This window comes from Corythoichthys intestinalis, chromosome 19 (assembly GCF_030265065.1).
Source record: "Corythoichthys intestinalis isolate RoL2023-P3 chromosome 19, ASM3026506v1, whole genome shotgun sequence".
Taxonomy (NCBI): domain Eukaryota; kingdom Metazoa; phylum Chordata; class Actinopteri; order Syngnathiformes; family Syngnathidae; genus Corythoichthys; species Corythoichthys intestinalis.
In genome coordinates this window covers 8,404,568-8,419,253 of record NC_080413.1, presented here as the reverse complement: position 1 = coordinate 8,419,253, position 14,686 = coordinate 8,404,568, and the positions used below count along the sequence as shown (strand labels likewise).

Sequence of the window (14,686 nt, the reverse complement as noted above, 5' to 3'; positions counted from 1 at the left end):
TCAACACATTTTATATGAAAAATACTTAACTGACTTGTGAATGAAAAACATACCATTTTGGCTCACCAAGTGTACTTTCAGACTTGTTTTATGTTAGTGGCTATGTGTGGGTGTGTCCACGTCAAAACCCGACACCACAAAAATGGCAGGTTTGATACCGTTGTGCGTTTAATTACAGTCACTAAGCCGTCACAACACAATTGGCATCCAGATGTTTAGCCTGGGAAACTTTGTCCGTCCTTGAATTATTTTGGAAACTGTTAAAACATGGTGAATTCAAACCACTGATGATGAAATGAGTGCTTTTCAATGTCTTTGTTGAAGATTACATATCAATATTGGGTGAAGCCAGAATAGCGTTATGCAATAGCGGACACACCATGCATTTTATTTGTGTTTGTGTCGATGCTTGCGTGCGAGGCGCTTCGGGCTTAGCGGCGTCTAAAAGCTGCTCTATGCCCTCACTCAAACCCGCCTCTGTCCGAATCGCTCACTTACACAGATGGGACAAGGGACGGGTGGAACCAGGCCAGATGGATTGAACTGCAGACAACCCCGATCGTGCAAAAATCTCTGAGATTTCCACCAATGATCTGTCGGTTTTCCTGTTACTTGGTCTCTTGTGGAAACTCTCTCCCATGTGTCCTCAGGTAACAATTGGCAGTTCGCATTCAACGTCAAGTTCTACCCACCTGATCCCTCGCTGCTCACTGAAGATATCACAAGGTGAGCACTTGGAATTGCTTTGTAAAAATGGATACTACAGTACATCCACAACAGGGCTGCAACAAATTTCGTGTCGTCCAAAAGTTGGACTATGAATAATATTTCACTATTAACTGTGCCGATTACCGGTTTCAAGGTATACTTTCAAGGTATCTCAAAACCGCAAAAATTTTCCGTCACACCGTCCTTACGGTATTACCGTAATTTCCCGAATATAACACGCACTTTTTTTCCCCCAAAATCAACTTGTAAAATCATGGGTGCGCGGTATACACTGGTACATGGATGGAGACAGAAATATATGTATTATATATGTATCTAAAGACAGATTTTTTTTATTGACACGGCCATGTTGTGTTAAAGAAAATGTATGCGGCGGTCCGTTGCCGACCATTACGGTACACGACGTCACCATTTTGTTTCGGTAATACTTGTTTCGGTAATACCACGCTATTTGGTCGAATGATTTCGTCTGTGTTAAATTCTGCTTTTTTCACTCTTCATAAAGCACGGAATTTAGTTTCTTGAACTCATTTGAGTCAACGTTTATTGCAACTCGGCAACTCGGACCATAAAAAACGGAACACAGCAGAGTTCCTGTGTCCATCAACTATATCTGACCCTCGGGAAACTCGAACCCAAATAATAATAGTTCCTCATGTTACAGTCCACAGCGATGCGCTTTTTCCGTCTTCTGACTTCAGTCCCCACTTTTATTTTACCGTATCAATCCATGGAAGAAACATTTATTCATCATGATGAAACGAGCAAGTTATACAGCAGCCTTTAAAGGAAACGTCGCATCTGTTTTGTTTTCTCCTAGATTCTGGTAAGTTGGAGAAGTTGTGAAATCATATAATTACCGTAAATATTGTCAGTTTATGGAAATTTTTGGAACTACTAATGTTCTATGCTTGTGCTGTGTTTCACCAGTAAGTAAAATGACATTTCTGTATCTGTACACGAGCTCTGTTTTCTTGTATTCTTCTATTTATTGGTGCTAAAATTAGGATGTGCGTTATAAACGGGTACAATAATTTTCCCTAGATTTTACAAGTAAATTTCGGGTGGGCCTTATACACGGGTGCACCTTATATTCGGGAAATTATGGTAGCTAATTTTTATGTCCCAAAAATGCAGGGAGAAGTCCATCGCTTGCAGCTGCAAGGCTCAACCCTCCCCCACCGGTTGTTGCTCACTGTCAGTGAGTCAGCTGTGCTACACAATGGTTGGAGGAGGTGAAACTGAACTTTTTCCTCCATTGAAGAAAACAAAATCGCTGGTATGGGAATACTTCGGCTACAGAAAAATTACATACGGTTGCAGCTGTGAGGAGGGGACCAACCGACATGTAAAACACGTTTGTGGAGGGTGGCTGCCGAGGAGGCAATACCTCCAATATGATTTTGTATTTATACAAAATTAAAGGTTAGTAAACACGGTCATGAACGTTTCCCACCAGCTATTAGAGTTAACTCCAGCATGTTTAGTGTGTCTAGCGGTGAGAAAACGTGTTTTTTTCACTCTGGCAATTGTCTGTGTTGAGAAAGAGAGTGTGTGTCATGTAAATATGAGTCATTCACTCGTGCTTTTTATGGAAAATAATTCAATTATTTTTGTTCTGATGGTAATAATGTTGAGCTTTGGGTTAAGGCTCACCTAATGGACTGCATTTATTTTAAATTAGAATATTTCAGCTATTTTTTTTTTGTTATTTTTAAATTTTATTTTAACTTAACATTATACATATGTTCCAATTTGCTAGTATGTTCTGAAAAATAAAAATCCCGTACAATGGAAAGACTTTTTTTTTTTTTTTTGTAAAGCACTTTGAGGAGCTTTTAGGTTTTTGTAAAGGGCTATAGAAATACATTTGATTCATTAATTAATTTATGTTTTTAATCAAGACATCTCAAATTAACACATTTTAGAGCTGTAATTGCACTTCGTGAAACCGTGATATTTTAGCTTAAGGTTATCATACCATCAGAATCTCATACCGGCACATGCCTAATAACTATCATTGTTCTCCAAAAGAAAACAGATGTTTGCTAGTGTTATATTTTGATTAATTACAAGTACTAAAGAAATCAGAGAATTTTTACCATTAAGAGGCTGAAAGATTTTTTTTAGGTGAAAAAATGTCTCTAAACGATGAACTCGAAGGTGTCAAACTTTGTGCACTTGGGCCAGATCCGGCCCGTCACATCATTTTGTGTGGGCTGCAAAAGTAAATCATGTGAATTGATTTAATGTTTTACGCTTACGTTTTTTAAAATAAGTAAAACAACAAAAAAAAAAATAACTGGAAATATTTTAAATAAAATTTAAGTAAATAGAACTTATAGACTAAACCTTCAGCCACAACTCAAGTTGCTTAACATTAGAACAAGAACATAAAAAAAGGAACTGGACTTAAATAATATATGATCAAATTGATTTTATGTAAAACACATACCACAACTACTATTAATATTATTTAGTTGAATAATAATGGAGAGCGAGAACAAGAGGCATAGCGAGTGTGTATGACTTGTATCATTATTTACACTTTATACACACATGCACCCACCCTCTCTCAACACAGAAAGTTGGCAGAGAGAAAAAAATACCACAGAAATGTTATGAAAATTTATTTTGACAGATGTTTACAATGGCGGAAGACTTTACAAAACTAGGCTAGTGGTAGAGAGGAAACTAGTTAGCCGTCTTGGCATGCCAACTAGCCACATTATCTGCCTCATTAAAAAGATTAGATTATAGTATTTGTTTTACCATCGCTAGACACAGGAAACTAGCCGGAGTGAACTCTCGTAGCTTGTGGGAAACGTTCATGAGAGCGTTTACTTACCTTAAATTTTGTGTAAAGTGACTGATGATGCTCACGTAAATGTGAAATTATGTTGGAGGTACTGCTGTCCTTCCTCCTCTAAGAAGCGGCGGCTTTCTTTTTTGTTGCCAAAGTACTCCCATACTAGCAACTATATCTTTTTTGAGGGGGGAAAAAGCTCAGGTGTAGTTTCAACACCTTCCGCCATTGTGTCTATTCTACAGCACAGCAACAGACACAGGACATAGCAACAACCGCAGGGGGAGTGGTGAGCGGTGCGGCTCCATGGCACGGATTTCTCGCTGCATTTTATACTGCACACAAAAAATACCTAATACCGTACTGCGTGACGGAAAATTTTTGTGGTTGTGAAACCGTGATCTTTTCATACCACGCTAAACCTTCGAACTGGCACATCCCTAAGTACGATATGAAAATGTCAAGCAAACTCGTGCATTGACAGAAACTATGTCGCATTTTTACACGTTTTTAGTTCGTCATTGTCGGGTCACCGCCGTGGAAAAATTGTTTGTCGGCGAAATATTTTCGCTATCGTCGTTGATGAAAACAACACTGATTCCTACCAATTCTAACATGTGTAAAGTACTCAGAAACAAATCGCTTCAGACTCTTTTAAACTGCATTCTTACAGATCTTAAAGAAGTCTATAACGCACTGTGTTTGCCCACTGAAGAGATCCCCGAGTGAGTGGATGGCTGCCACTTAAGCCTCCATGTCAGCAAATGTCCCCCATGTTGCCTTTTTTCAATACTTTCCCCTCGTAACCAGGATCCAGAACCGGCTACCCTCCGATGACTCCCCCTGTGGTGTTTGAATTCCGTCATTCACTTTAGCCCTCCATTTGGATAATGAATTCCTCCGCTTAGTGCTATCCAACATCCACACAACAATTTACTGACCGCAAGTTTAGCGCATGTTACACAACTGACTTTGGGAACGCCGCGTAGAGGATTACCGGAAAGGTTATCCCAACCCGTCGTCATACTCGGGAAAATTATACAACAAACAAAACGACCCCTTCCAAGTCTTAATCCTCCTGTCGACGGATGGCGGTCTCTTTTCTGAGTCTGACACATGCCCAAAAAATTCCTTTGTTATTTTTTTCATGGCACTTTTTAAGTTCCATTTTAGCTGAACTTTTTATCGAAACCTAAATGTTTTGTTGAGCAAATTTTATGGGCTTGCTTGTGTAATAGTGCTCCACAAATAACAGTTGGTTCAGTCTAAAACTGAAAACTGCAAGCGGTTGTTTTTTCAAAAAATCAGTGTAATAGATATTTACCTGTGGTCATTTTCATGTTTCTCTCGTCAAGGTACCTGTTGTGTCTGCAGCTCCGTGAAGACGTGGCGTCCGGTCGACTGCCTTGCTCATTTGTCACTCACGCACTTCTGGGCTCGTACACACTGCAGGTAAAGTTATCTGCCATTGGAGTCTTTTGTCCACCCGTAGTAGATTTTTTTTTACTATATTTTGTCACAAGCACTGAAGTTTCCGAACGCAAAACTTATTGAAGTACACATGCAATAGGGGTGTGGCAATATATAGAAAAGGTGAAACATCGCAATACTTTTTAGTTCTAAAGGTTATCGATATGCTCCCACCAAGAATCTATTTATCGGTGTAAAAATCTGTCACTGTTAAAAAAAAAAAAAAAAAACGGAACCAAATTGCTACCAAAATCTTCCATCAGAATAGTGTCTACCGTACTACAGTTGTCCAATAAAGACTTTTTAAACGATATCCCGATATTGTTCAACTCCAAGAATCCAATATCAATATCAAACCGATACCGATATATGCGTTCGTGGACTTAACATATTATGGCTATTTGTATTGTGATGCCCCACTCGATGCTTTCATAATGATAATGGTCACATAGCAAATCCCAAACATCTTAGTTTGGAGACATCTAATGGTAAATAAGCATAACTGCTGTGCTAAGCTGTGACTAGCCCTTGTACAAAGGCAGAAGGCCGAAGACTTCTACATTCACTTTGAAGGCAACATGCGTATTGACCGATGATAAAAAACCGATGTCGATATTGTCCGATTCATTCATTTTAAAATGACTCAACCGGCCTTCAGGGATCGGATAAGGGGACGTACCCCACCCCCACAAGCCACCACCGTGGCGCCGATTTGATCAGCTACCCTATAATATCGGACAACTCTAGCGAAAAAGGAGCCAACAGGTTGCGACCAAAATCTTCCATTAGAATAGTGTCTACGTTAGCTCTCTGGCTGCCATTGACAGTGCTAGACATCCAAATCAATTTGAGTGGAATGGACGTCAAGCGCTGTCAATGCCATTGAAACCAGAGCATTTACAGCCAGTCTTTTGTGGGCGTTGTGACGGAGTAGCCCCGTCAGATCCCGGGGGAAACTCGGCGTCCGCAATATAAAACGAGACACAACAAACTGGGCGCCTTAGATATAAGTTATAGGACACATACACACGCGCGTGCATACGCTCACACCATACCTGTTAACTTGTTAGGCGTCGCGGGGGTCTGGGGTGCACACTAGGCTGCCGCTACAACATCCTTACGCCATACTCTTAACAAACTTTTCCACAAGTATTCATCTTCCATTCGCATGCTGAACTGTCAAAACCGAGCGCTCCGTTACTTCTAGAGGCGTGCGAAATTTCCGATTCTGAGATTATTCGCGATTCGGCCGTGGAAGATTCGAGAACGATTCACAAAAATCCAAATTCCGATGACTGAATTATACCAGGTAAAGCAGGCCTAAAACACAGCGCAGTCTTCGGGACGCAACGAGGAACAGACCGAGAATAAATATCATGTTCAACTCATGCTGCTTTATTAAAAAAAAAAAAAAACAATAATACATGACTGCGGCGGACAGCTGCTTCAAACAACGCCCAGTTGCTACAAACATACGGCCACATACGGCTATAGTACATATCACATATATGTAGAACTAGATGCAAAATGACAGACGACGGCGCCGGTAGAACATGTAAAAAGAACAAGATGCAAAATGGCAGACTTGCAGTGTAGTAGGTGCCGCGTTGTTAACAGCCGCCACCTTAAAGCAGTAGACTTCTCTTGAAGGCTCTGTTGTAGCGAACATAATTAACTTTTTATCTAAAATACTCCTAAATCGGCAAAATCTTAACTTGAATCCATCTTTAAATATTGAAACAGTTTTAAAACTTTGACATGTCGAAAGTAGACAGAAGGCAAATTATGGAATAACGGGAGAATTTTAACAACTTTAACGGTTGATTCACATCATTCAATTAATTGAATGTGGTTTAAAGCTGCTGATACAGAATGGGACTTGAGTATTTTATTTACTGTTTTAAACTGCTAACATGATACTGAAATATTAGTTTGGTTTAGCCTGAGAGGATTTTTGAACAATTTTGAAACTAATGTACAAAACATTAAAAGCGCGGGGGCTTGGTAACATCAATAATCGATTTATAATCGAATCGGAGCCTCTGAATTGTAATCGAATCGTTAGGTGCCAAAAGATTCCCACCTCTAGTTACTTCCTGCATTTATGACATCGCGAGCGGGACGTCAGCGTGTGACGTCACCGTACGGGTTGAGTTTTTGGCCAACGTAAATTTATTTTTCTTTCCAAATGTTATTTCGGTATAGTAGTACCAGTATTTTGTTTCTTGTATTTTTCTGTAATTCACTATTAAGCTAATATTGAAAAAAACAGGAGTTTTAAGCAGATAACTGAACTTTTGGAGTTAACTGGCTGGAGGGGAGGGGTAAATAATCACTCTTGCACTTTGTCACAGAACACTGTTGGGAACGTCTTTATTAAAAACACTTAAAATCTCCTTTTGCTTTGGTTGCCAACTTGCCATTTATTGTGAGCAAGAGCCCCTTCATGTTCATTTTAGGGCAGAGGTGTCCAAACTGGTCCTCAAGGGCCGCTGAGGGTCCTGGTTTTTGTTCCTACCAATCGAGCACAGACAGTTTAACAAATGACGTTTCTTCTAAAACAAGCAGCACCTAACTGCAATCAACTGATTACACTTATAAGACATCAAATTTGTGAAAAGGTGTCGTCTTGTTTTGTTGGAAGGAAATCCAGCACCCACTCCGGCCCTATGTGGAATAGTTTGGACACCCTGGTTTTAGGGCATTTATAGGTTACTTCCTGTTTATTTTCAGTTACCCAAAATCAACAGGAATGTGACCTGAAAATGCCCAAAATTAGCAGAACGTGACCCAAAATACCCAAAAGGAAAAGGAAGTGACCGAAAATCAACACAAAATGAATTGAAATGCCCCAAAATGAACTCATTGCCTGGCATTGACGGCCATAGACGTCCAATCCGTTTGAAGTGGGAGGGTGGTGCCACCCTCTACTAGTGATAAACTCATTTCAATTCACAGCTGAATGATGAAAATAGCTCGTTTTTCTGTTGATTAGTTGTTCAGTAGAATGATTTCCTGACCCATGTATCGATAATTATTGTAACGCCATATCGTGAGATCGTTATCTTGAGCCCTTTATCACAAATCGTATTGTATCGTGTAGAGCTGAAACGAATACTCGAGCAACTCGAGTAACTCGAATTTAAAACTGATCCGAGTAGTTTTATTCACCTCGAGTAATAGTTTATTTTGACAGCTCTAAGCATCACGTTTTGCTCGGACTACTTTTAATGCGGGACGCGCTGATGTCACGTACGTAGAGGAAGAAGAAGAGAAAAAACTTACTGCAGCCGACAGATGCTACAACGACGCCGACGTTGCTAAATACTAGCCCGCATGATGCTAATTGGTAGCAGGTAGTGTCTGATGAGTCTCATAGAGATCACATGTATGTTGAACTAGATGCGAAATGACAGACTCGGCCGCGTCTGGGCAGCATTAGTAAACAGCCGCCATCTTAAAGCAGTAGAGCGCTAAGCGCTAATAAAGAGCGCTAAGCGCTAATAAATAAGATTAACGTAACGTTAGCCCTGCGGAGGGCTAAGTTTCTATTAATTATGACCACTGTCGATGCTTGGCTAACGTGTCTTACATACAGGCTTTATCATAACATATCGATGTGGAGTGATGAGGGTGTAAAATAAAAACTCAGTAATGCTAACTATCAATTTTAGCGCAGTAGTCATTGCTGGATAAAACACCAAGTAGCACTGGTCCCTAATGTGCTCCAATACAGCCTGTATCATACATTTATTTTGAACACTGCAAAAACTCAAAATCCTATCAGGACTTAACAGTTTAGACTAACTTAAAACTTAACTAGAACTTAAAAATGGCTTGTCACAAATAGAAATTCAATGGAAACACGTGGGAAAAAAATCCTAACTTTTAAGTGATGTGTGTTATCAAGCGTAACGGCATTTTTAGGTATATATATATATGTATATATATAGATATATATAGATATATAGATATATAGATATATGTATATATATAATTTTTTTTTTTTAAAAGATCTAAAGGTTTTTTGAGTGAAAGCAGTGAATTAGTCTTTTTTTTTATTTTAGTTACATCTGAGATGCAATTGTTGGCTGTTTTCAACAATATACATCGAAAATAAAGACATTGATTGACTGAAAATGGTTCAAGGTTAGATGAAATGTCTTGTTTTCTCATGTATACTTATAATTGCTCTTCACCCAAAAATATATTTGTTTTTTCCGATTACTCGATTAATCGATAGAATTTTCAGTCGATTACTCGATTACTAAAATATTCGATAGCTGCAGCCCTAGTATCGTGAGGTACCCTGGGGTTCCCAAACAGAATTAAAAAAACTTCACTTTAAAGCTAGACTAACTTTTCAGTTTTAGTCGATTTTAGCGACACCTGTGATTGCGTTTCCCATGCGGAACAGCGCTGGTGTCCCATGACTCCAGCACACACCCGCATGGGGTCGTAAAATCATCAATCAATCAAAAATCAATATACCATCGCCTGCAGATGAATTAAACAACATTTCTGTTTCCAGCGGCTGTGTGAAGGATTAATAGTAATCAGGTAATGAATCCAAGCTAAACAAAAGCATATAACAGTTAGCAACCGTGTGACTTAGTGTGGCTAACCCCACCTCACCCAAACTCGACTTCCGTCTTTATAATGAATGGGGAAAGGGAGTAGTGACGTATGCCGTAAAGCAGTTAGCACATTTGTTGTTTTTTGTCGTGTGCCAGGGTACCTGCCGCCCTCCTAAAAGTTAATTAGTGCCGTTGAAAGTGATACAGACCCCCTCAAGATATAAAAGAGGTGTCATCTAACTAGTTGTCAGTCGACATGTTATCACAAATGTTATGAAAATATTTTATAAAGGTGTGAAAGTTACCTCGTGTTCCTTCAATGACGTGAATCTGCTTTTGCATATGGACGATAGTCCGAATTTTAGACAAATATCCTCATTTTAATAGTATTATGTGAATTTACACCGCATTTTGTGTTGCTTTTCTCAATGTTTGCGTTCGATTACACAGGCAGAATTTGGTGACTACGAACCCGACCAGACTCGTCCTCTGGACTACATCAACCAGCTGACTTTTGCCCCCAATCAGAGCAAAGAAATGGAGGAGAAGATTCTGGAGCTACACAAGTCCCACAAGTAAGAGCTGTTGATAAAGGCAATTACAGTGGGGAGAACAAGTATTTGATACACTGCCGATTATGCTGGTTTTCACACTTGCAAGCCATGTAGAGGTCTGTAATTTGTATCATAAGTTCACTTCAACTGTGAGGGACAGAATCTAATACAAAAATCCAGAAAATCGCATTGTATAATTTTTAAATAATACATTTGTATTTAAGTGCATGAAATAAGTATTTGATACATTACCAACTAGTAAATATTTTGGCTCTTAGTTCTTTTTTAAGAACCCCTCCTGTTCTCCACCCATTACCGGAAGTAACTGCACCTGTTTGAACTTGTTACCTGTATAAAAGACACCTGTTCACATGCTCAAACAAACAAACTCCAACCTCTCCACAATGACCAAGACCAAAGAGCTGTGTAAGGACATCAGGGATAAAATAATAGACCTGCACAAGGCTGGAATGGGCTACAGGAAAATAAGCAAGCAGCTTGGTGAGAAGGTAACAACTGTTGGAGCGATTATTAGAAAATTGAAGAAGTTCAAGTTGACGGTCAATCTGCCTCGTTCTGGGGCTCCATGCAAGATCTCACCTCATGGGGTATCACTGATCATGAGGAAGGTGAGGGATCAGCCGAGAACTACACGGCAGGACCTGGTCAATGACCTGAAGAGAGCTGGAACCACAGTCTCGAAGAAAACCATCGGAAACACATTACGCCGTCATGGATCAAAATCCTACAGCGCACGCAAGGTCCCGCTGCTGAAGCCAGTGCATGTCCAGACACGTCTGAATCTGAAGTTTGCCACTGACCATCTGGATGATCCAGAGGAGCAATGGGAGAAGGTCATGTGGTCGGATGAGACCAAAATGGAACTTTTTGGTCTAAACTCGGCTCGTCGTGTTAGGAGGAAAAAGAAGGAAGAGTACAACCCCAAGAACACCATCCCAACCGTGAAACATGGAGGAGGAAACATCATTTTTTGGGGCTGCTTCTCTGCCAAGGGTACAGGACGACTGCACCGTATTGAGGGGAGGATGGATGAGACTATGTATCGTCAGATCTTGGCTGACAACCTCCTTCCTTCAGTGAGGGCCCTGAAGATGGGACGTGGCTGGGTCTTCCAGCATGACAACGACCCAAAGCACACAGCCAAGGCAACTTAAAGAGTGGCTCCGTAAGAAGCATCTTAAGGTCCTGGAGTGGCCTAGCCAGTCACCAGATCTGAACCCGATAGAAAATCTATGGAGGGAGCTGAAAGTCCGTGTTGATTGGCAGCAGCCCCGAAACCTGAAGGCTCTGGAGAAGATCTGCATGGAGGAGTGGGCCAAAATCCCTGCTGCAGTGTGTGCAAACCTTGTCAAGGACTACAGGAAACGTTTGGTATCTAATAGCAAACAAAGGTTTCTGTACCAAATATTAAGTTCGATTTTTGTGATGTATCAAATACTTATTTCAAAGCAATTAAATGCAAATTTAATATTTATAAATCATACACCGTGATTTTCTGGGGTTTTTTTGTATTAGATTCCGTCCCTCACAGTTGAAGAGAACTTATGATACAAATTACAGACCTCTACATGCTTTGCAAGTGGGAAAACCAGCAAAATCGGCAGTGTATCAAATAGTTGTCACTCCCCACTCTACTTCATTGTCGCTAAATTCCCCATACTTTTAGGGGAATGACACCAGCGCAGGCCGACACGCAGTTTCTAGAAAATGCCAAGAAGTTGTCCATGTACGGGGTGGACCTGCACCACGCTAAGGTACAAAGACACCCCCCCCACACACACACACAGTTTATTCCTTGATGTCTGTGTGTCAGCTGTGCAAACACTTGAAAAAAAGGCCCTGGGAATAGCCCACCTCCCTCGCCGGACTATCGGGGCATCAGCCGGCGAGTTTCCCACGTGAGTTGCGATCGTGTTTGTTTTTTGCGCCGGAAAACCGAGCAGGAAAATATTCATGAGAGAGGGAGATGGCAAGCTTAAAATAGAAAAGAGAGGATGTTAGATGGAGGACAAGAGGACCAAAAAAGAAAGGGCACGCTCCCATTAGCCGAAAGGATGGGAGCATTTTTTTCGCGGCATTCCAGTGTCAGAGAGGAAGTCTGTTTTCCCTCGTCTGTCCATTCTGTTACTATGACAACAGATAAAAAATGCCTGAATAGTCAACGCGAGAGATCGATGAGCTACTAACAGTGCGGCAAGGTTGTGTGACCTGTTTGTGTATGTGTGTCCATTATCTACCTATTGCAACCTCCATTAGCAAGCAGATTCCACCCCCCTGTGTTAAGTCAATACCCCACTGACCGTTACCAGATGGCCTCAGACTTAAAAGCTTTGCACCGAGTTAGCCTGACAGCTAACCATGTTACTAGTGAGTAATCAAGTTTATGTGGACTGTGGAGACGACTGCACAAAAAAGTTGCAGAATGAAATTGATGCTTCTCTCTATCACCTCTGTGAAATTTGCCCCCATCATACGCAAATTTAGATAAAGATTATATCGTTTGTGCTGTAAAAAGTTTCGTTTGTGCTGCTATTGTTTTTGAGATATTCACATTTCTTTCATAGGTCAATCTGAGGTCAAGCAGCCACCCATTTTGATTAAAAATGGCTAAAAATGGTGTAAATCATTTATGCTCCGTTTGTGCTGTAAAAAAAATTTCGAGTGATGACGTCACCCCCCCCGATTTAGTGGAGCCAAAATGGTGCCATTCGTTTATGCTACGTTTGCACCCGTTTGTGTTGTTAAAAAAATTCGTTTGTGCTGCTATGGTTTTATTTTTATTTTTTTGAGGTTAATGGGGACCAGAACTCGCCGCAATAAGTGAAAAACCGCAGAGTACCACCGCACCCCCCTTAAAAAAATTAAAAAAAAAAAAAAAAAAACGTTTTTTTTGTGTGTGTTCAATGTATTTATTCAGATTCAGCATTGGAAAGAGATGCATATAAGACATGTTTTTTCAGTTTTTTTTTTCCAAAGTATAATGTAAAAACAAAGTATTGTTTTTTAGAAAAACAAAACTTTTATTTATATGGCGGAAAACACGGGCAAGACTGAAAAAGCAGTTTCTGCTCTTGCACTCCTCTTTAAAATAAACTGCTGTATTTTAAGCCAAAAGAACTGTTGTATTTTTAATTTGTCCATTTTACCCTGGAAACCGTCATTTACAGACGTCGCGCAACCGCTTTTGTTTCAACCCAGCCATAAAACGATGGTAATTAATTACAATTACGTATATTTATTATTGAAAATGTCTGTCATTTTTGGCTTAGAATCATTCATTGATGTCTAATATTTTGTTGAAAAAAAAAAAAGACTTTAAAAATTACTCACTCGCATATTTTAAACTTTTAAACAAATTACATCACGTGAAAAAAAAGGGTGTCTGTAAAAAAGACACAGATATTTACCTCATAACTATCGCTTAATTGTATTTTTTTTGTTACTGTCGGATTTTGCCCAGTATTTGAGATGATAAATAATCGATCCAAACAAAGAAAATAATGGGGAAAAAAATGTTTGTAAGGGTAAAACATTACCCTTGAAAGTGAGATAATTTGCCGGATGACACTAAATGACATCTGTTATAAGCATTCATTTAGAGCTGAAACGAATACTCGGGCAACTCGAGGAACTCGAGTTTAAAAACTGATCCGAGTAATTTTATTCACCTGGAGGAATCGTTTAATTTTGCCAGCTCTAAGCATCACGTTTTGCCCGGACTACTTTTAATGCGGGACAACGCGCTGACGCCATGTGCGTAGAGGAAGAAGCAATAAAACAAAAAAAACATACCGCAGCCGACAGCCGCTACAAACTACGCCGACGTTGCTATAAACAACGCCTGCATGATGCTAGTAGCAGGTAGTGTAAGATGCGTCTCATAGATATCACATGCATTTAGGACTAGATGCGAAATGACTGACTCGGCCGCGTCTGGGCAGCGTTAGTAAACAGCCGCCATCTTTAAGCAGTAGACTTCTCATCGCTAATAAATATAACGTTACTGTCACTCGCTCAGGTAACGTTAGCCCTTCGGAGGGCTAGTTTTCTATGGATTATGCCCAATGTCGATGCGTGGCTAACGTGTCTTACATACAGGCTTTATTTAATCTGTAAAGACACAGCGCTGTAGAATGATGAGGGTGTAAAATTAAAACATAATAAAGCTAACTGTCAGTTTTAGCTCAGTAGTCATTGCTGAATAAAACACCAAGTAGCACTGGTCCCTAATGTGCTCCAATACAGCAGGTATCATACATTTATTTTGAACACTGCAAAAACTCAAAATCCTATCAGTACTTACAGTTTAGACTAACTTAAAACTCAACTAGAACTTAAAAATAGCTTGACACAAATGGAAATTAAATTGAAACATGTGGGAAAAACGCGTAGCTTTCAAGTGATGTGTGTTATCAAGCTTAATTACATTAATAGGTAAGAAATATATATTTTTTTATAAGATCTAGAAGTTTTTTGAGTGAAAGCAGTGAATGTTTTTTTCTAGTCACATCTTAGATGCAATTGTTGGC

General features: G+C 39.9%; 1 protein-coding gene across 13 annotated transcripts in view; it reads left to right on the top strand.

The window, feature by feature from the left end:
• Positions 1-14,686, top strand: part of epb41l2 (erythrocyte membrane protein band 4.1 like 2) — a 105,656-nt gene that overhangs the window by 51,338 nt on the left and 39,632 nt on the right. For all 13 annotated transcript variants that reach the window (XM_057823028.1, XM_057823033.1, XM_057823032.1 and 10 more), the window contains exons 7-10: positions 651-726; positions 4,891-4,987; positions 10,033-10,157; positions 11,824-11,911. In XM_057823028.1, the coding sequence (XP_057679011.1) occupies positions 651-726; positions 4,891-4,987; positions 10,033-10,157; positions 11,824-11,911 (386 nt within the window). The remainder of the gene's footprint in view (positions 1-650; positions 727-4,890; positions 4,988-10,032; positions 10,158-11,823; positions 11,912-14,686) is intronic.